The 23,017-nt window shown below is 46.5% G+C and overlaps 1 protein-coding gene across 4 annotated transcripts in view; it reads left to right on the top strand.

The window, feature by feature from the left end:
* The window catches only part of SLC4A5 (solute carrier family 4 member 5), a gene marked incomplete at both ends in the record, with an annotated part of 91,180 nt that overhangs the window by 21,601 nt on the left and 46,562 nt on the right, over positions 1–23,017 (top strand). For 3 of the 4 annotated variants that reach the window (XM_080711013.1, XM_080711015.1, XM_080711014.1), the window contains 3 exons: positions 2,653–2,782; positions 21,131–21,291; positions 22,103–22,258. In XM_080711013.1, the coding sequence (XP_080567139.1) occupies positions 2,653–2,782; positions 21,131–21,291; positions 22,103–22,258 (447 nt within the window). Of the gene's footprint in view, positions 1–2,652; positions 2,783–21,130; positions 21,292–22,102; positions 22,259–23,017 lie in introns of those variants that run through there. The other variant, XM_080711016.1, reaches the window with a different exon arrangement.

The raw sequence follows: 23,017 nt of genomic DNA, 5'->3' as shown, positions 1-23,017 counted from the left end.
GGTATTTTCTGCTAATACAATTATTTCCAACTTCATTTGTACAATATTTTATGGGGCTGCCCAGAGAGCATGGCGATTCACAGGAGTCCACTACAGGAACATGTTTGAAATGCTTTAAAAGCAATCTCTCCTGCCACCCAGGGTATGGGGATGGCTGGGCTATCGTGAGACAGTGGGGACTGTAGGCTGTTGTGATGGGGAGGAGACGGTAAGAGCAGAGAGAAGCATATGGGCCTGGGGTTAGGCAGGGGGAAGGACTCCTTTTCTTTCAAAATGGATGGCAACAGGGGTGAGGACAAAGAGAGAAATATGGTAGATTTCACGCCTGGGAGCCTTTATTTTCTTGGTGAAGTGGGGGAGGAGATGGATTGAGAAGCTTAAAGAGAAGAGTGCATGGCGTGGGGGGCCGCGGGCCAGGAGCTGACGAGGAGGAGTGGGAGGCTGCTGCCCTCGAGCCCTGCTGAGGGTAGAAGCCCTCCACTTGCCCAGCCGAGTGGTTTTCTAAGCAGGGCTTGTGTGCCTGGGTGCTGGGCTTGGTGACGAGGGGAGCTAAGCTCCTGCTGCCTCCTAAGACCTGTCAGGGGTTTTATTCTCCTTACATGATTTATTCCTCCTAGCAACCCTGTTCACTCTGAGTTTATTCATGAGTAGTGGCAACTCTGGGGTTCGTACTCATGTCCAGATGGATTATAAGTCCATTACACATCCTGCGTCCTCCGGCAACTCCTAACCACCCTTGCAGAGATGAAGACTGGGCCAGTGAATTCTTGTTTGGATGTTTGCTGTCTGCTTTTAATGGGAAATAAAAGGGGAAGAGAGTGGGAGGTGTAATGACAGGGTATGTAAAATTATCAACCATTGGGGGCCCATTGAGAAATATGGGCAGACAAGCCAAGCATGGCGGCACAGGCCTGAAATCCCAGTACTTGGGAGGCTGAGACAGGAGGACCGTAGGTTCAAGACCAGCCTCAGTAATTTAGTGAGATGCTGTTTCAAAATAAAAAATAAAACAGGTCTAGGGGTGTAGCTCAGAGGTATATGGTTCTGGCTTCAATCCTTAGTGTGAAAGAAAAAAGGAAGGGAGGAAGGAAGGAAGGAAGGAAGGAAGGAAGGGAAAGAAAGAAAGAAAGAAAGAAAGAAAGAAAGAAAGAAAGAAAGAAAGAGAGAAAGAAAAGAAAGAAGACAAAGGGAATGATACACTGAGGCCACAGAGAGTGGGAGGAGCGGGAAGACCTGATGAGGCCCAGTTGATGGGGGATGGAATCAGGTTCAGGCAATGGGGTTGGCGAGGAGGGGGCGTGACATGGAGGTGGAGGAGAGAGAACGGCAGGTGAGGTGATGCCCGCCTCGGGGCGCCAGCCTGTGCGGTGGTGGACAGGGATGCCTTTAGCCAAGGCTCTGGTCACCACTTTGACATCACGTAATCCTTCTCTCTGCTCTGCACACATGGTCCAACCCAGCTGGCCAGCACATTCCCACCACGGGGTATCTGGAACACTTGGAGCACTCTTCTTGCAGATGTGAGGACACTCGTTCTCATCTCCCAAGCCACGGCCCTCCTCAGAGAGTCCCTTTGTGACCATCCTCTCTCCTGTAGTTTTCCTGTTACACTGTGTGGTTCAGAGGACTTATTGTTACCTGAAACGGTTGTTTATGGGTTTGCTCACTTGTTTACTCTCTGTCTGCCATGGAACGGAAGCGTAAGAGCTAGAACACTTGGGTTTCTTTCTTTCTTTCTTTCTTTCTTTCTTTCTTTCTATTGGGGATGGAACCCAGGGGCATTCTACCTCCAAGCTACACTCCCAGCCCTATTTTTTATTCTTTACTTTGAAACAGGGTCTCACTGAGTTGCAAAGGGCCTCACTGAGTAGCTGAGGCTGTCCGCGAACCGCGATCCTCCTGTCTCAGCCTCCCGAATACAGGGATTACAAGCCTGTGCTGTCACAACTGGCTACTTGGGTCTTCTTTACAGCTTTGTTTTTCAACACCTAGATCAATGTCTGGTACATAGGAAGGAAGGACTAAGAAGGACAAGGAAGGAAGGAAGGAAGGTAGGAAGGAAGGAAGGTAGGAAGGAAGGAAGGAAGTGAGTTTGGGGAATGGTTCATGTTCAGAGCTGCGATGCTGAGCTCTGAGCTTCTAGAGAGACACCCAGGAAGCTACTTCCATTGGTGTTCAGGAGACAGGCCCACCCCGCCAGTGAAGGAGCTGGGCCCTCGCACACATTGGTGCATCGTGTCCTTTCTAGTGGCTGACTGCCTCTTCATGACCACCTTTGAGAATTGACAGGTTTGTGGCCCAGTGGGAAAAGGGGGTTTGTTATGCCGGAGTCGGCTCAGAATGGTTCTCATTTCCCTTTTCTACTCTCTTCCTGGTTATTGCTGTTCCCTGGCTTTGGCCATCTTCCATCTTTCTATGCTGTCAGCTACAAGACCTTGAGTCTACGTACGGCTCAGATCCTTCCATCTCTTATATCTTGAAGAATATCTCACCCACATCCAACCCCAAGTTATGTGCATCCAGCGTCACCAGAAGCTGGGCTTTGCTTTATTGAAATAGGAAATACTTTCCCCTCCCCTTGGCTCCTGCTCCATTTCTTTGGTCTGCTGCCTTCCACAGGGCGCTTGACACTGTCCCGCCCTCTCTTTGCAGGGTCTCCAGCTGCTGAGCAGCTCCAGGACATCCTGGGGGAGGAAGATGAGGCTCCCAACCCCACCCTCTTCACAGAGATGGACACGCTGCAGCACGATGGAGACCAGATGGAATGGAAGGAATCTGCCAGGTGAGACGGAGCCCGGCCCCAGGTGGAGGGGCCTCTCACCGCCGTGTCCCTGGGGCCAGGCTAGGAGGACCCTCCTGGGAGGACTTTGCATACTGAGTTCTGCCAGGGAGCTTGCTGGGCCACAAAGACCCTCTCACCTGCCTTTCTTGGTGTCCAGAACTATGTTGAACACTAAGGATCAAACAGGAAACGTATGACTTTGTCTTTATCCTCAAACAAATGAAAATCTGAGATCCTGAAAGAATAAGTATGTTTATGCATTCTCTCTCTCTCTCTCTCTCTCTCTCTCTCTCTCTCCTCTCTCTCTCTCTTTCGTGTGTGTGTGTGTGTGTGTGTGTGTGTGTGTGTACGTGTGCACGTGCAGACATGTTATTGGCGATTGAATCTAGGAGTGTTTTGCCTCTGAGCTACCTCCCAGTCCTTTTTATTTTGAAACAGAGTCTTGCTAGGTTACCACAAAGGCATATGTTCTTTAATTTCAAGTGATTTGAACTCTACAGGGACAGTACCCAGCAAGCAGGCTGCAGTAGACAGGAGGGCTTCCTGGAAGAAGGAGAATGTGTGTCAGGTGCACCGAATCAGTGGCAGGGAGAATCCAGATGGAAAGGTCTAGCAGGCCACTGAGGAGAAGGGACTTGGCAGCGTATGGGGCTGGAGAAGCAGAGCGAGCTTTAGGGTGTGGCCCTGGGGAAAGCACAGAGAGGAGAGAAGCTCTGGACACCGGGACAGGAGAAGGAATAGGAGACGCAGAAGGCAGAGGTGGGTTTCCTCGTGGTGAAGTCACAGGAGCTGAGGGAGGGTCAGGGTCAGGGTAAAGAGTGGTTGGTGCTGCCCCTGTCCCCAGTGGTAGGACAGAGTAGCCTCTGAGCTGAGCTATGCTGGTCACCCATGCCACATGCCCCAGAGAGCCCAAGGAACGGCAAGAGCAGGAGGGCCCTGGCGGGGGTGATGTGGACGGTCTGGTAGAGTCTGCCCTGATGTTTCTCATCCTTTTTTGTTTTTTATTATACCCCTTCTTCCCAGGAGAAAGACCAATATTAACCCATTTTATCCCATGTCCCAGACATGTATAAAAGCTTAAGTTGAGCAACAAATAGGCCATTATAAAAACTAAAAAAATGTTAGTATTTATTATGTTCGTGGAGTTGAAAACTTGTGACTTGACGGGTTAGTTAACTTTATTAAATTAATTATTTTAATTAAATTAATATTATTAATTACATGAATTACTTAATATTATTATTGTTGCTGTTGCTGTTGTTGTTTTGGTATTAGAGATTGAACCAAGGAAATCTAACACCGAAGTACACCCCCAACCCTATTTTATTTTTTTTTAGTATTATTATGTTTTGGTGGCACTGGGAGTTGAACCCAGGAGCATTCTAAATCTGAACTATACCTCCAGTCCAATTTTATTTTTATTTCGCTAGGCTAATGAGAGTCTTACCACTTGTTGAGACTACCCTCAAACCTGCAATTCTCCTGTCTCAGCCTCCCACGCACTGGGATTATAAGTGTATGCCACCACGCCTGCCAATTTTTTTAATACTGAAAAATTAAATTGCTAAATTTAATTTTTTTTTTTTGGTGGTACTGGGGTTCCTGGAAACCCTTCTACCTCTGGGCTATACTCCAGATCTATTTTATACTTTTTATTTGGAAACAGGGTATCTTAAGCCAGTGCGGCTGGCTTGGAACCTGCACAATCCTCCTGTCTCCGCCTCCCAAGAGCGGGGATTACAAGTGTGCGCCACCACGCCTGGCTAAATTTAATTTTAAATTTTAAATCTCGCTAAATTTTTGAGGGCCTCACTAATTTGCTGAGGCCGGTCTTGAATCTGCGATCTTCCCCATACAGGCATGCACCATCTCGCCTGACTTATTTTCTAATGAGAAAAATACTGTCAGATATAATGAGAAAAGATCTGTCAGATAGAACTGAGCTTTGCACCAGTTAACTTTTTTTTTTCTTTTTTTTTTTTTTCTCCCCTAAGAACCAGTTTTTGTCCTCAGAGACAGCAGTGCCCCACTTGGGAATGCATGGACCAGCTCCCAGCTGTGCCCAAGGCTGGCTGTGTGTGGCCACCCCGACAGCCACAGCCAGAGAGCTCTCTACACCCGTGGCCTGGGCTCTTCCCCCACCCACATGCTCACTGGCCTGGGCAGTTGCTGCCTAGAGTGAGAAGTCTACACTCCGGGCATCTGGAAGGCCGGCCACTGGATGGACTAGCAAGTCTCCGCAGGCCTTGGGGAGGAATGAGTCCCCAGCCCCACAGCTGGCCGGTCCTGAGTACAAGCCTTGGGACCTCTTGGAACGGGCTTATTATCCTACTTTATGGAGGATTCTAGACTGTTAAAGGACAAGTAGTTTGCTGATGGTCAGAGTATACAGGTAGCTGAGTCTAAATCCCAGCCTGGGCCTGTCGGACTCTGCAGCTTGAGAACTCATGCTCTTTGTCATGGTTTCTCCTTTTGCTCAGCCACTTCTCTGTCCCCTCCGACTTCTAGGGACTCTGTTTGGCTTCTAGAAAAGACAGAGATAGGGAGGCAATTCAGCTGGAGTTGGAGATAGAATGCCCCTGGGTTCAATCCCCAGTACAAAGGGGGAAAAAGTGGTAACTAGGAGTCCAAATGGCTGAACCCATTTCCAGGCAGATCCCAGAGAGGGATTGGCTAAGGGCCAATCTGGGCACAGCAGGCAATGGAAGATTGTGCTGAGGGGCCTCTCTCCCTCGACACCCCTTTCTTTGCTTTGTTTCTACCCTCCTGTAATCTTTCTAGCTAACCTCATTTCCATATAACCTTTCAAAGTATGACCAGCAAACCCCCAGTGAAATTAGAAGAGTTTGACTCTTAACCAAAAAGTGCACGATGCTCAGGACACCTGCACTGGGTCCTCCTCCATGGAAACCGCAAGAGCAGAGGTGCTTGGGCCAGACCTGGTCAAGGCCTATTTGGTCCCCATCAAAAGAATAGGAACAGCCAAGCATGGTGGTGCACACCCATAATCCCAGTAATTGGGAGGCTAAGAGGGGAGATCGCAGGTTTGAGACCAGACTCAGCAACTTAGTGAGACCCTGTGCAAAAAAAAAAAAAAAAATAGAATAGGGCTTGGGACGTGCCGGGCGCGGTGGCGCACGCTTGTAATCCCCGCACTTGGGAGGCAGAGACAGGAGGATCGCGCAGGTTCGAAGCCAGCCGCACTGGCTTAAGAGACCCTGTTTCCAAAAATAAAATAGGTCTGGGAGTGTAGGGAGTGTAGCCCAGAAGTAGAAGTGCTTCCAGGAACCCCAGTACGACCAAAAAAATAATAATAATAAATAAATAAATAAATAAATAAATAAATAAAATAAAAGAATAGGACTGGGAGTATAATGCTCCTGGGTTCCATTCCTAGTAACACACACACACACACACACACACACACACACACACACACACACGAAAGCAGTCAGGCATGCTGGTGTAAACCTGTCATCCCAGAACTTGGGAGGCTGAGTCAGAAGAATAGCCGGTTCTTTTCCAGCCTCAGCAACTTAGCGAGACCCTCAACAACATAGTGAGAACCAGTTTCAAAATAAAAATTAAACTAGGGCTGGGGGGTATAGCCAAGAGGTAGAATGCCCCTGGGTTCAATCCCCAGTACCAAGAGGAAAAAAAAGGAAGCATTTCCTTCAGCTAATAGGCTGTAAACCCCACCTCAGGCAAGCCAGAGGTTTCAGAAGTTTCTAGAATCTAAGAATCAGCAAATCTGAGTGGGTACTGGACCTCCTTGCAGTAACGGAAAGTTATGACAGGGAGTGGGGTACATCCCCTCATGCGGACAACTCAATCCCTGGGAGTTCATAGGTCCCTCAATTCCCACATCAAAGAGAATGGGGAGGGGACCCTTTAATAAAAGTATTTAATTTATGGCAGGGAGTGTTTGCTTTATTGAGTTAGGAGATTAAGAGAGTGAAAATCTCAAATCCTCAAGGAATTTTCCCTGGCGGTGCTTTGTGGGGTTATTAGTTTGGGGGATGTTCAGGCCCTTGGAGGAGTCACTCCTGCATGGGTTTAAGTGGCTTGCTGAGCTCTGCTGAGCCTGGCTCCGGGCGCATAATGGGGACTGTGTGCGCCTGTCATTTCTAATGTGATCAATGCTGGTAGGTCAGGCTGTTAATAAGATAGATTTGTATTAACTCTCTCTTTAGCATTCCCATGAGTGAAAGGCAGCTGCCGCCGGTGACCTTGCCTGAAGGGAGCTGGGGAGCAGGTGAGGAGGGCGTGACCCCCTCACTCTGAGCAGAGAATTTGCTCAGAATTCCGTTCTCTCTCAAGCCCAACTCTGCCTGACTGTAGGGGAGAGGGTGGGGAGAATGAGCAGGACTGGAACCCACCCGAGTGTAGAGGAACCTCTGAAGGTTCCAAGAGCTCCCAAAGTCAAGTCCAAATCCAAGTTGCTCTGGCCTCAGCTCAGAGCAGACTGAGAGCATGCACTTGCCAGACGTTTCTTATTGTAAAGTTGAAATTGATTTGGGGATGGCGAAGGAGGCAAACACCAGCCAAGTTATTAAAGGCTCCTTTTAATCAAATACTGGCACCTTTGGGCAATATCTGCCAACCATGGGGGAAGGGACTGATGGGCCCTGAGGTTGGCAGAGTCAGCCTCAGAGAAGAAGCACTTATATATTTATAGCGACAGTCTTGGGGGTGGGGCTAGGAGCATCAGAATGCTGATTCTCTTGGGACATCCAGCGTCTCACGGCATCTGGAGTCTGTCTCGCGATGTCTGGAGTCTCATGACATCTCCACTTTGGCTTCTGGGGTTTCATCTTTTGTCCCTGCTGCGGAGTCCCATCGGGGAAGGAAGGGACCCAACCTATCACTTATGAGACACATATGCTCTGAGAACAGTCTGGCAACGGCAAAGAAGAGGACAGGAAGAAGTGCATGAGAAGTCAGTCAGCTTAATTGGACCAAACCTGATCATTACTCCAAAGCCCTGAGTGGTTCTCCACACCTACGCAGGGCTGCTTGTTCACTAAAGCCTGAACTCTCTACCTTAACCCCAAGCCAGTTCCCATTTAAGGCCTTGTATGATGCCCTCTTAGAATCATTCCCCCTCAGCCGGGCGTGGTTGCGCACGCTTGTAATCCCCGCGCTTGGGAGGCGGAGACAGGAGGATCGCGCAGGTTCGAAGCCAGCCGCGCTGGCATAAGAGACCCTGTTTCAAAAATATAAAATAGGTCTGGGAGTATAGCTCAGAGGTAGACGGGCTTCCAGGGACCCCAGTACCACCAAAAAAAAAAAAAAAAAAAAAAAAAGAATCATTCCCCCTCTTGGTGTAGGGCAGAATGCATCCCTGGTCCTCTGGTGTCATTGCTCATCTGGAATCAATCTTATGGGGCCAGAGCTGAGCACCTTATATACAGCAGAGGGCAGACTTCCCAGGGTGGAAGTCGACTAACTTTGTTCTTTGTTCATTCATTCAGCTAATAGTTACTAAGTGCTTGCTCTCTGCAAGCCCTGAGCCAGTTGCTAGAGGTGGAAAAATGGGGCATGACAATGGCATACTTGCTTAGTTGAGCCCTCAGTCTCTAGGGATGCAGAGGTTCTCAGCCTCTTAGGGGTGTGGAGGCAGTTAGGTAGGCTTTTGTTAATGGGTGTTGTAAATGCACAGCACAGGTGCATCTGACTCAGGAGGGGTTAAAGAAAGCTTCCAGGAAGATGAGAACTTGAGGGTGGATCAGAGTTAGCCAGCAGAGAGTGGGCAAGGGGGAAGAGCTCCTGGACCACGATAAACAGACACATAGAGGAACAGACAGTAAAGCAGGGGCAGGGGCTGAGTGCTGGAGTCCCACGCACTCCATGCGGTGGAGTTTGAAACTGATGATAAGAGCATCAGAGGACCGCTAATAAGTTTTAAGTGGGAAAGGGAAGGAATTGTCAATATGTGTGAGAGGAATCATCTGGTTTTAGTATGGAAAATGATAAAAGGAACCAAGACTCTGCCATTTAGGGGGCTGGTCCAGGAAGAAGATGATGGAATCCTGGCCCAAGATGTTGGCAGTGAGAAGAGGAAAGAGAGATGCACTTGGGACATGGTCTAAAAGGTAGTATTGACAGGACTTGGTGGTGTATGGGGGAGAATGATCAAAGAGATGCCTAGATGTCCAACTTGAGCAAGTGGGGATCTTATGGTATCCAGCTAGGAATCACAAAAGAAGCAGTAAGGTCTTACTGTGTTGTGTGATTTTGCTTTATTTTGGGAGTGATTGATGATGAGTTCCATTTAAGACAGGTCATGTTTGGGGGAACCCCAAGTGGAGATATTCAGCACGTATCATGTGGACGCCAAGGTCTGGAGTTCAGCAGAGAGACAAAGAACTGAGAAGCATCAGATCCAGATGGAAATCAAACCACAGAAAAGGATAGGGGTGCCTATTCCAAGGTCTGTGTGTGACAAGAGAGTTCAGGACATAGCACGCACTTTCGGGGATAGGTAGAGGAATAGGAACTCATGATGAAGACTAAAAAGGGGAAATCTGGGTGCTAGTAGGGGAAAGGGAAGAGGGTTTTGTCCTGGAAACCAGGGGCAAAGGGATATTCAAGATGGACGTAGTGGTCCATAAGTAGGAGAGGAATTCAAGAATATACAGAGATCATGGGAAGCAGTTGCGGCGAGGGTAGGGAGCCAGAGAAAAGTAGGTAGAGAGTCAAAAGGAGAAGGCTGTTCAGCTGGCCAGTTCTGCCAAGATGCTTGTCTGCAAAGGGCAGGAGCTAAGGAAGTCTCTCAAGAAGAACATGAGCCAGCTGTGGTGGCACATGCCTGTAACCCTAGTACTTGGGATGCTGAGACAGGAGGATCGTAGGTTCGAGGCCAGCCTTAGCAACTTAGTGAGGCCCTCAGCAATTTAGTGAGACCCTGTTTCTGGTCTGAGAAGTGGAAGAGGAGCTGTGGGAGGCTTTCGTCCCTGAGCCAGGGAAGCTGGTCTAGGCCCCATGGCCCTGGCTGTTCTGTTTCACTGCAGGGGAGTCATGCAAGGTTATTTATGGTCAGATGAAGGTTTTTGGAGGTTGTTTGGTTTCTACTTTCCGCCAATGGACTAATCTGAACTACCATACTAGTCAAACACTGATACCTGAGGTTTATGCTGGGACAGCAGGATAAAAAGACTTTTAAAAAATGAATCTAAATGTAGATCAAGTCTCAGATTAAAAAAAAAAAAAAAAGGTAAGATTTCTTGAGGCCCTGAGTCCCACCCAGGGTTCCCTCTTGCTAGCTGTGTGAACACAGAACAAGCATCACACTACAGCTCTTGTTTCCCCAGGACTTAGTGATCACTTCAAGTTAGCTGAGCCCTAGGCGGAGCTGTATGAGAGACCTTCAAAGGACCAGCAGGCAGAGTGGGAAAGTGCAGGCCACACCCATGCTGAAAGACCAGCAGTGGTGTGCGGTGGCAACGCGGTCCACTTAGAGTGGTAAGACTGGATCCATTGGCCAGTAAGTGCTATAGGAAGTCTAGGTAAATGGAGAGGGATGGCAGGGATTGTTGCATTCCCATAGCTTCCCCGATGAGACATGACTGGCTGGCTGCACTTCGGAAACCCTGGAGGGACCTCCTGCCAACCAAAGGCATTCTTAATTGGCCATGTTGCAGGTGTCAGGAAGGAAGGAACTCCTCCATCAGACTGCTTTCAAGCCAAGGCTTCCATTTAACTTATTACCCACATTTATATATCCACCTATCTGTATCTATAGCCATATCTATATGTAAACTTTTTCTATGGAATTTTCAAACAAATAGTAGAGAGAATAGTGTAATAAATCCTCATGTACCTACCACTCAGCTTCAGCAATGATTATCTATTGCCATTACTTTTTTTTTTTTTTCAGTACTGGGGATTGAACCCAGGGGCAGTCTACCTCCAAGCTACAGTAACACACACACACACACACACACACACACACACACACACACACACATTCTTTTTAAAATTTTTTTATTTTGAAACAGGATCTCACTAAGTTGCAGAGGGCCTCACTAAGTAGCTGAGGCTGTCCGTGAACTGCAATCCTCTGGTCTCAGACTCCCAAATGCTGGGATTACAAGCATGCACCACCATGCCTGGCTCTTTTATTCTTTATTTTGGTGGTACTGGGGGTGGAAACCAGAGGCTTTCTACCTCTGGACTATACTCCCAGACCTTTTTTTTTTCTATTTTATTTGGAAACAGGGTCTCACTAAGTTGCTGAGAGCCTCACTAAGTAGCTGAGGCTACTAGTAACCCTGCACGATCCTCCTGTCTCAGCCTCCCAAGTGCGGGGATTACAAGCGTGCGCCACCATGCCCGGCTTTCTTTTATTCTTTATTTTGAAACAGAGTCTCACTAAATTGCAGAGGGCCTCACTAAGTAGCTGAGGCTGGTGGTGAACCTGAAATCCTCCTGTCTCAGCCTTCTGAGGACTGGGATTACAAGCATGAACCACCATGCCTGGCTCACCATTACTTTTTTATTTCCTTGTAGAGATTTTTGTTTGTGTATGTGTTTCCTTTTGCTGGAGTGTTTTAAAGATAATCCCAGATGTCATGAACATTTCACATGCATCTCCATGAATTCAGACCTCTGTTGTAAATATAATTACAGTGTCATTATATTTCCTAACAAAATTGACTAGTTCCTTGATATGGTTGGATGTCTAGACTGGAATCTTTCCCATGCTGCCTCAAAAATATCTTTTTGCTGCTAGTTTTTACAACTGAGAATCAAAGCAATGTCAGCACATTGATTTGGGTGGCTATGTTATCCCTCTTTTGGGGGTCAGAGACGTCAGACACCACAGAGGCACGAAAAACAGTCTCTGTGAAAATTATTTGGCAAGCCAGGCGTGGTGGCACACGCTTGTAACCCTAATACTTGGGATGCTGAAACGGGAGGATCAGGGTTCGTGGCCAGCCTCAGCTACTTAGTGAAGTCTTCTGCAAGTCAGTGAGACCCTGTTTCAAAATTAATAATAAAAATTCATGCTGGGGGGTGTAGCTTGGGGGTAGAATACCCCTGGGTTCAATCCCCAGCACCGCAAAAGAAAAAAGAAATATTTGGCAACAGTCCTTTATACTGAAGTCAAGTGCTCCCACCTGGTATGTGCGGCTCCAGCTCCCACAGTCCCTGATGCCCGAGGAGGAGAGAGATGTCACTGTCTCAGCTGAGATGGAGGCTTCCAGACAACTTATCCTGCATCTTAAACTTTGAATCATTTGGCTAATATTTCTCATTCTGATACTAGGTTCTGATGATAGTTTATCTTTCCCTGTGCATCTGCCTGTAAGGAGAGAATGCTGGGGCTAGAGGATGCGAGTAACTGGCCTCTGTAATTGTTGTAAATCTCATTGTAAATGAAAATAAATTGGCTTTTAGGTTAATGCATCAGCCCTTGGGAATTTGGTTACCATTAGTCATCATCTCGGAACCTGATCATCTCTAGGATACCAAAAAGACAAGTTTCTGAGTCTGGAATGAAGTGGAGACACCGAGTCTATGATATGCATTAGTCCCTCCTGGTAGCTTCTTGTAGCTGTGTGTTGATACTTGGCCCAGGGCTGGCCAACGTGTGTGTGTGTGTGTGTGTGTGTGTGTGTGTGTGTGTGTGTTTATGTGTGTTGCTGGGAATTGAACCCAGAGGCATTCTCCCTCTGAGCTGCAACCCCAGCCCTATTTTATTTTTTATTTAGAGAGTCTCACTAAATTGATGAATGGCTTGCTAAGTTGCTGAGGATGGTTTCAAACTGTGATCCTCCTGTCTTAGCCAGGATGTTTGAAACTTGTACTGAGATTATAAGTGTGTGCCACCATGCCTAGGCCATTCAGTCTTTTAGACTATAACTTTTAGGTTATCAGATTTGGTTTGTGAATATACACATTATATGTGTAGCTTAAATCAGTTGTAGAAACAACTCATTACATTATTTCACATACATGTTTTCATGCATGTGCTTTAATGTAGTATGAATTTGGTAACTAAATGGGCCAGAATTTGCTTGGGTGTTTCTCTTTTGAAAAATTCCTTCCATGGATCATTTTTTGGTGCCTCTGTCAAAGACAAAACCTAGGGAGTATCTGACATTTCCTAAGAATCTCTAGGAAAATTTTTAATTGGCTCATAAGTGAAGTAATGCTGGTTTTGAGTTTCTGCTGTGAAACTCAGGGTCCTAATATGTGAAGTTAAATAGCTTTGCTGGATAATGGAGGAAAACTCACACATAATTACTTTTAAAAATAACTCTGGTAAAGTCATAAAATATATAGTGCACAGACCTTAGGCAGAATGAAAAAAAATATGTCTTGAAGCTTTGTAACCAATACATGGGCAAGATTTTGTGATGGGCAATGAGATAGGGCAAGGGAGAGACAGAATAGTCTGTACAGAACAAAGTCTGAGGACACAGTGACTACAGTGCGGGTGTGTGCTTTGTATATTTTATTTCTTTCATCTTTCAGGATCATCAACTTTATTATAAGATTCATAAGAAACAAATTTGTTAAGAACTTCCTCAGGGCGGAGGAAGTTTCCCAGGAAAAAGTCTGAGGTTTTTCCCAGGTGGGGGCGGAGGGGCCTTTTCCTCTCCAGGAGGCCCCACATGGCCTCACGACTGCAGTCTCTGCGGAGAAGCCCCAGGCAGCTTGCACGTCCCTCTTGCAGCTTCGGAGTCCACACTGGGCTGGCCAATGTCAGGGTCCAGGGAGTTGGTATTACCCCTCTTATAGGTCTACTTTCACTGGAGACACCTTGATGTTAAATAATCCTTGACACCTTTGCTCCCCTTTCACTGGAGCTACTGGGTTGGACCCGAGGAGAATCTTCGAGACCAGCAAACAGCAGCAACACATATACTATGGGTCACAGCGAGCCAGCGCCCTCTGCACACATGCTCTGACACCAGGCGGTCGTAGTTGGTGGCCAGCGAGCCAGTGCCCTCCGCACACATTCTCCATCATCGTAGACATAGTCGGTGGTGGAATCCATAATCTGAAAAGGCTGGACCACCTTTGGGAGCTCCGCGGTCCTCATTGTATCCATTTCAGATGGAACAATGGGGAGTAGATACCTGTTCTTAATCAGGACCTTCACGGCCACCTCGGTCCTGGTGAGGATATGGGGGGGCCAGTTTGACCTGGACAAAGATGGCCTGGCCGATGTTTCTCAGGATCTTGTAATGGCCCTTGAGGGCATCCTCACAGGGAGAGCTGGCCTACTCTTTTCTAGTGCTGTCCATTAGGAGCCACAACAGCAGCTAATGATGCTAGCTGCAAAACAAAACAACAAACCAAACACCACAAGTACAACAAAATAACCCAAACCAGCACACACACACAATAGCAAAGCCAAAAATCCTAACCCACAAGTCAGATTCAAAGGCACCGAACCACCAACTGAGCCAACTAACCGTAAGCCCAACGAGTCACCACCAAGACAAACCCAGCAGCGGCCAGGGCCTTACACAGCCGGTGCCTGAGGCTCCTCACAATGGCTTCTTGTGAGGTCACAGCAAGAAATGGCCGGGTCATGGCTGGGCGTGGCCCGCTGTGGCCATCTCATTTTCGGGCCTCAGGACTTTTCCTACTTTAATAAGAATAAAGAGTCCAGAAGCTTTTTTCTTTCATGGGATATGAAGACTGAAGTTTACTTGTTTAGACATAAAAATCTGTAAGATGCTTCAATGTCCTTTTCACTTTAAGCCTGAAACTCTATAATAACTTTTGGCTTTAAAAAAAAAAAAAGCACTGTTAAGGCCGGGCGTGGTGGTGCGCTCTTGTAATCCCAGTACTTGGGAAGCTGAGACAGGAGGATTGCGGGTTCACCACCAGCCTCAGATACTTAGTGAGGCCTTCTGCAACTTAGTGAGAACTTGTTTCAAAATAAAAAAAAAAAAAATAGGGCTAAGGGTGTAGCTTAGAGGGAAAATGCAAAATGCCCCTGGGCTCAACCCAGTGCAGGAAAAAAAAAAAGAACACTTTTAAAATAAACTAATCAGATGGGCAATTGAACTAAATAGACACTTCACAAAAGAGAAATACAAAGGGCCAATAAATATATGAAAATATGTTTGACATCACTAACAATCAGGGAGATGGCAAATTTTTTACTTTTAAAGACCTCATCATATGTAAATTCAAGGAATAAAATTCATTTTTTTCACTTTATAAATTTTTTTTTTGCAGTACTGGGAATGAAACCCAGGGGCATTCTACCCCCGAGCGACACCCCCAGCCCTATTTTTTATTCCTTATTTTGAAACAGGGTCTCACTGAGTTGCAAAGGACCTCACTAAGTAGCTGAGGCTAGCTGTGAACCTATGATTCTCCTGTCTCAGCCTCCCGAATGCTGGGATTACAAGTGTGCACCACCACGCCCAGCGTCACTTTATAAATTTTAGATGGACAATCTTAATATAAGAAATAAATTCACACAAATATAATTTTTGTGTGTGTGGTGCTAGGGATGGAACCTAGGAGCATCCTACCTCCGAGCTACACTGCTAATCCCATTTTATCTTTTATTCAGAAACAGGGTCTTACAAAGTTACTGAGAGCCTGGCTAAGTTGCTGAGGCAGACTTCAAACCTGCGATCTGCCTGTCTCAGCCTCCTCCCAAGTATTGAGATTACAGGGGTGTGCTACCACAACTGGCTCAAATACATATATATTTTCAGTTCTGGGGATTGAACTCAGGGGCATTCTACCTCTAAACTATACCCCCAGTCCTATTTTTTATTCTTTATTTTGAAACAGGGTCTCACTAAGTTGTGGAGTGTCTCACTAAGTAGCTAAGGCTGGCTGTGAACCTGTGATCCTCCTCTCTCAGCCTCCCAAGTACTGGGATTACAAGCATGCACCACCACACCTGGCTTCAAATATAATTCTTAAAAGAAATGGTTAAACCGAGAAGGGTGGTGGACACTTATAATTCCAGCACTTGGGAGGCCGAGACAGGAAGATCGCACAGTTTCAAAGCCAGCCTCAGCTACGGAGTGAGGCTCTCAGCAACTTAGTGAGACCCTGTTTACAAACAAAGTATAAAATATGTCTGGGAGTGTAGCCTGGAGGTAGATAAAGCTCCCGAATTCCACCCCCAGTGCCACAAAAAAAAAAAAAGAAAAAGAAAAAAATTTAGAGGCAACACAGCCGTAACATTAAAAACTGCATTCTATGGTATATCTCCAGCCCCCTTTTTTCCTTTCTTTTCTTTCTCTTTCTTTTTCTTTTTTCTTTTTTTTGAGACAGGATCTCACCAAGTTGCTAAGGCTGATCTTGAACCTGTGATCCTCCTCACAACTTCCCAAGTACTAGAATTATAGACATGTGCCACTGTGTCTGGATGGGAGATTACATTTTGAAAACATCTCTAAATTAGGATGTCCTAAAATATTTTTCTTTTCTTTTTTTCTTTTAAGCAGGCAAAGTAACCAGGACACAATTTAATGATAATGATAAGCAAAATAAATATAAAATGAAGGGGGTTTCCCTCCAAGCATAATGTTTACATATCATCTTCAGGTTTTACTCTTATCTGACCACACATACTGCTAGCTCTTCCCCCACCCCTTTCTCAAAGATCTGTTTTTCAGTTTCTGTTGGGAAACTCAGGGTTGAATACATTTGCCCAATTCAAATTTCTATAAAGTTAGTGTGTCTTTCTCTTAAGAAATACTGATGTCTAATTCTCACTCCTCTGAGATTCTGATATAATCAGTCCAAGGTCCAGCCTGGATTTGGGAATTCGTAAAATGCTCTCGGATGATTCTCATGTAACCAGGGTTAAAATCTACCTGATACCCCAGGCAGGGCAGGTTCAGGGCAGGTTATCATTTAAGTCTGTACCTGAAGAAGGAGCTGGAATTCAGATCCCTCGGTGAATGTCCAGCCCTTTCGCCATTCCCCTTACAGGAGAGCTCTCTCCCAGTCCCGTGGTTTGGGTGTTGGAAGGTCTGGCTATACCTGGTGGCTACCGTGTGATGTTTTCTCCTGCTCTTGTTATTAATGGAACAGCAGCGACCTCTAATCACATCTGTGACCGAGTCATTAAGCACAGAAAAGGCCTCAGTTCTGGAACCCCTCTGAGTGACGGAGAGCTGCTTTCTGTGACATGTGACTTTTTCAGGGTCTGTTCAGCTCCATCTTGGCTGAGAAAGGGGCACCTGGCGCCGCCCTTGGCACATACCAAGATGGGGGCCAGGCTACTGCCTAGCCTGGGCAAATCCCTGAAAGTCTTTTTCCAACCCAGAAAGTTTCTTTCCACTTGACCTGTTTCTCTCCAACTCTAATTCTCCACTTTTTGAAACCAACTGTGGTATCAAGTTAACTTTTCAATGAGTTGTTTGAGATTACATTAACCATTTTTTTTTCAGTCTTCCAATGACTTTTTTTTTTTTTTTTTTTTTGGTGGTACTGGGGTTCCTGGAAAGCCTTCTACCTCCAGGCTACACTCCCAGACCTATTTTATATTTTTATTTGGAAACAGGGTCTCTTAAGCCAGCACAGCTGGCTTCGAACCTGCGCGATCCTCCTGTCTTCACCTCCCAAGCGTGGGGATTACAAGCGTACGCCACCACGCCTGGCAACCATTTTGAGTATTTTAGATTATACTAACCACGTAGGTTTCAAGCCCTTCTCTAAAATACAAGATCTTGCCGGGCGTGGTGGCGCACGCTTGTAATCCCCGCGCTTGGGAGGCAGAAACAGGAGGATCACGCAGGTTCGAAGCCAGCCGTAGGAGACCCTGTTTCCAAATAAAAAAATGTAAAAATAGGTCTGGGAGTGTAGCCCGGAGGTAGAAGGGCTTCCAGAAACCCCAGTACCACCATAAAAATAAAAAAATAAATAAATAAATAAAAAATAAAATAAAATACAAGATCTCTCTCTCTCTCTCTCTCTCTCTCTCTCTCTCTCTCTCTCTCTCCCTCTCTCCCTCTCTCTTTCTCTCTCTCTCTCTCTCATGAAACCCCAGAGCATTCTACCTCTGAGCTACATCTCCAGCCCTATTATTTATTCTTAATTTTGAAACAGGGTCTCACTAAGCTGGGGAGTACCTCACTAAGAAGCTGAGGCTGGCTGTGACCCTGGGATCCTCCTGTCTTAGCCTCCCAAGTCCTGGGATTACAAGTGTGTGCCACCACACCCAGCGTGTGTGTGTGTGTGTGTGTGTGTGTGTGTGTGTGTGTTACTGAGAATTAATCCCAGGTGCATTCTACCTCTGAGCTACACCTCATCTCTATTTTTTTTTTATCCAGTGTCATTAATGAGGTCTCTCTACCCTCGGGCAAGAGGGGGACTATGGAGGGAAAGCTGATCGGGACAAGGGTGTGTAAGGAGGCGCCAGAGAAGAAAACAGCAGCCCTTGTCCTCAAGAAGCTGAGTGTCCATTTGACATTTGTGATGTGCCTAAACAATCAGAAGGCAGGATTGTATACAACTAATTGTTCTTTTAGGCTCTAAGCCTAAGGATTCTGGAACTTTACCTAGAACAGTCCATTCTACAGAGTTGCCTGGGTCCCACCCCAGACACCCCGATGTAAATTGGTCCCCACTATGACCTGGACGTGACGATTTTAAAAAGCATGTAGGGTGTTCTATGTGAAACCCAGTTTAAGAATTATCATGCTTGGAAAGTGGTTTTCAAAGAGCGGTCCCTAGAGTAGCAACAGCAGCAGCGCCTGGCAACTTGTTAGAAATGTTCAAAATCTTGACAACTTTCCCCTGCCCCAGACCCATTGAATCAGAAACTCCAGGGTGAGCCGAGCCTTCTGTACTTTCCCAGGCCTTCCTGATGATTCCGTTGTGTGCTGCAGATTGAGAACCACCGTCCTAGGGTGTTATATGAGAAATAAGCAGAATACCTAGGAAAGGCCTTTTGGGGGATGTGGCTCTCACTGGGCAATGGGAAACAAGAAATAGGGCATGCAGGTAGAGTTGCGCTTTATAGGCAGAATCCCGAGCATGGAATGCCAGGGGGAGAGCTGCTGAGAGCACCCAGCACAGGACAGTTGTGAGACAGTAAAGAAAGTAACCAGCCCAAGTGCTTCCATGCAGTGGTCCATGTCACACCATGGAGTAAGTGGATGCTTAAGGCCACAGAATAGAGGAAGGGTCTTCAGCAACAGCGTGACAGTACAATTTATCTTATGCATTTTTAACAGGATAAAGAACACACAAAATTTATTATATGCCTAAGGCGTGGGAATATTAACAAATATTTGTATATTTTTTAGCAAAAAATGGAGGGTGCAATCTGAATAAGAGAAAAAAGCTCAGGGAAAGCAGTTGAACATCTCCACCAAAACGTTTGAACTTAGCCACTGATCATTTCCTTGAAAACCCTTATGCTAGTTTTTTAGAACAACTTTTTAAATCATACAAAGTTGGCTCTAATTTTAATGATAGTCCCCAAGACAGATTTCCCCCATGAGAAAAGTTAGCTGCAAATTGGTAAGTCAGCAAGTGTCTTTTCTCTGGTTCCAGCCCCCAGGTTTTAGATCTTTAACTTAGGTTTTTAGGTCTTCGCCTTCCCCAATCAAATCTCCCATCCTGTGTCCATCTAATCCCTCCAGAGCTTGCTAGCTGCTTGGTTTTCTCAAAGAGAAATATTTAATCAAAAGGCAAACATCGAGCCGGGCGTGGTGGCGCGCACTTGTAATCCCAGCATTTGGGAGGCTGAGACAGGAGGATCGCGGTTCGTGCGGCCAGCCTCAGCTACTTATTGAGGCCCTCCGCAACATAGTGAGACCCTGTTTCAAAATAAAGAATGAAAATTAGGGCAGGGGGTGTAGCTCAGAGGTCAAATGCTCCTGGGTTCCATCCCCAGATCCAAAAACCAAAACCAAAACAAAAATAAAAGGTAAACATCGATTATGGAAAGTACTCACATAATTATGAAACCTATGAGAAAATGTTTATCCTCACTATTAATAAATAAAAGAATGCAAATGTCATATAATTTTCCAATTACTAAATGATCAATGATGAAAAAAATAAAAATACTTGAGTTGGAGACACTTTATGTGCACGTTGACATGAGCTTCCAGGAGAAAGTACGTGTCTACAGTTTAGTGATATATTTCATAAATGTAATATATTACATTTGTATAATAAATATATGTAATAAATTATGTATTTTATGTACTATTTATATAAAATTATGTCATATACTATATATTGCATTAAATGTAATATATTATAAATATAAAAAGGCACACTTTGAGAATTTGTGCTAAAGAAGTTATTAGCCAAAAGCCAAGGATGTTCAGATAAGTAGCTGAAGCTGTAACCGCGATCCTCCTGTCTCAGCCTCCCAGATGCTGGGGTTACAAGCTGTGCCATCATGCCCGGCTCATTTGTAGTAATTTAGAAACTCTCAGTTTAGTAAAGTTGAGCATCTTTTAATCTGTTTATTGGTCACCTTCATTTCTTCTCAGAATTATTCACTTTCTATTGGACAATTTGAGTTTTTCTTATTAATTTAAAGGTGCTTTGTTATAAATATTAGTCTTTTGAGGCTCTGTGTGTAGCAAATGTTTTCCCTAACATATTATTTTTCTTTTAACTTGATAAAATACCTTATTTCTTATACAGAAGTTATCATTTATTTCATTTTAATGTAACCAAATCTGTCAATTTTTTCCTTTGCAGTTTTCTGTAGTGTTTAGAATGTCTTTCTCCACAATGTTCTCCAACAATGTAATATTCTCCTAACATTGACTGTTCATACACTTATACTTTTGCTTATAGATTTATTTATTTTTATTTGTTTATTTATTTTTGCAATACTGGGGATGGAACCCAGGGATTGTACCTCTGAGCTACACCCCCAGTCCCATTTTTTAGTCTTTTTTTTTTTTTGGTGGTACTGGGGGTGGAACCCAGGGGCTTTTCTACCTCCGGGCTACACTCCCAGACCTATTTTATACTTTATTTGGAAACAGGGTCTCACTAAGTTGCTGAGAGCTTCACTAAGTAGCTGAGGCTGGCTTCGAACCCGTGCGATCCTCCTGTCTCAGCCTCCCGAGCGCAGGGATTACAAACTTGCGCCACCACGCCCGGCTACCATATTCCAATTTTAAGACATTTGTACTGATCCATAGGCTCCTTCATGCCCATTCATGGCCAGCCTCTGGATGCCAACTTGTCCCTAGTATGGTGGCATGAGGAGGATGGGGGACAGCGCAGGCACCCCCAGAGATCCTCTACATGTGAGTTGACAACCAGTGCCGCCAACAACAGGAGCCCATGGGCCTATTTGCTGCGGAGGAGAGCCTGGTAGGGCCTCCTGAGAGGACGGGCCATGCGGAGCCCCATTCTCACCTCTTCCAGGTGGATAAAGTTTGAAGAAAAGGTAGAGGAAGGAGGCGAGCGCTGGAGCAAGCCCCACGTGTCCACGCTGTCCCTGCACAGCCTCTTTGAGCTCCGCACCTGCCTGCAGACGGGGACGGTGCTGCTGGATCTGGACGGCGGCTCCTTGCCACAGATCATAGGTGAGACGGGGCCGCTGTGGCATCTCTCCCGTGGTGCCTGTAAACCAGGGCGCTCCCCCTGCCTCGTGCCCACCTGCAGGTTTGCGTGACTGACTTGTGGCTCTGAACCCCACCTGACTCTTCAGAGCTCTGATGTTCTCCGCTTTGGTTCTGATGTTCCCCATGCGGTGACCCCACCACGCCAAGTTCCAGTTCTGTGTTTTGTTTGCTTCTATATCCAAGGAAAGATCGATCACTCTCTGAAACGCTGCCCAACCATGCAGCAAAGAGGGAGAGGGGCTTTTCCACCTTGTCTCCGAAGACACCTGTTGCCATGATAACACGCTCCTTTCAGGGCAAAAATGGCTGATCATTATTCATCTGTAGGATGAATAATCCCACTTAGTGGGATATCAGAAGGAAGAGACAGCTTCTTTTATTGTCCCTGAAAATTTCTAGGAATTTTGTTCCACAGAAGGATTTTGCCCAAAATACTTTTCTGAAAAGAATTCATTGTAGGACTAAAACCATTTAACACAGTTCTTTTGTGCTTTGGGGGGCACTTGCACACATGGTCTTTTGTTTACTTTTCACAATGTCGATAAAAGGAGCAGACGTCTATGCACACAGGGCTATGCACACGCCCTGGTACACGCAGGGACTTCGGGTTCGTAAACTGCCGGTTTCCATAGTTGGTGGCAGGGCCAGGACTGTTCCATATCCCCTGTCACCTGTAGCTCACTCTCAGTCCCTTCGTAACTGGTGAGACTGAAGGCCCCACGCCTCGTGTTCATTCTGCCCTAGGGACCAGGTGTGTTTGTTTCCCTACCAGATGATGTCATTGAGAAGCAGATCGAGGACGGGCTGCTGCGGCCGGAGCTCCGGGAAAGGGTCAGCTACGTCCTCCTGAGGAAGCACCGCCACCAGACCAAGAAGCCCATCCACCGCTCCTTAGTGGACATCGGGAAGTCGGTCTCCTCCACCGCGAGTGAGCGTGCTGTCCATGGGTGGGCGTTGGGCCAGTGCCCAGGTGACCTCACCTTAGTAGCTAGGAGTGTCTGACTTCATGACCTGGAGCAATTCTGAGGTGCTGGGGATCCTTCAGCCTCCTTCTCTGGCAGGCTTATGGGGACCCCAGTTGCACCCCAATATTGCACCCCCCAGAGCAGAATAATTCCTAGGAGAGAGTTGGTTCTCAGCCTGCTTTGCACATTATAATCATGTGGGGGCTCCAAGGCCCTGCCCTAGAGGACTGGAGTCTGCCAGGGAGAGAGGGCAGGTTGGAAATCTCACACACTTGGGGGGTGCCGGCAGGACGGCATGCTTAGGAGGGCCCGAGAGTTTTCCACTGGGGCCAAGAGCCTCAGCAGAACGTGGAGCACATGGAGGTGGCGGGAGAGGCCGGGTCCCCCTAAGCCTGCTTATCTAGGGTGCAGCGGGTCTTCTGAGTAGCAGAGTCGGGGTTGTTAAGCGAGAGTGGATTGTCCATCTCTGGCCCTCCTCTTGGTACCTGAGACTCTGAGCCTGCTGAAACCACCAGATAGAAGCAGGAACCAGAACCAAGTTGACAGGGTTGCCAAGTTAGGAAGTTGCTAAGACCCTTAAGGAATCTCTGAAAATGAATTTTGTGAAAATGGGCAAGTGTTCGGCATAGCAGGGTGATAGCAGATACCCGCTCACGCCCGCCACGTCCAGGCAGTGTTGGGAGTGCTCTTCCTGTGCAAGCTCCCTTCATCCTCACCATGAC

The sequence above is a fragment of the Muscardinus avellanarius genome (genome assembly GCF_963383645.1).
Source record: "Muscardinus avellanarius genome assembly, chromosome: 15".
Classification (NCBI taxonomy): domain Eukaryota; kingdom Metazoa; phylum Chordata; class Mammalia; order Rodentia; family Gliridae; genus Muscardinus; species Muscardinus avellanarius.
The sequence above is the reverse complement of the archived record's forward strand: the minus strand, read 5'-3'. Positions and strand labels throughout refer to the sequence as shown.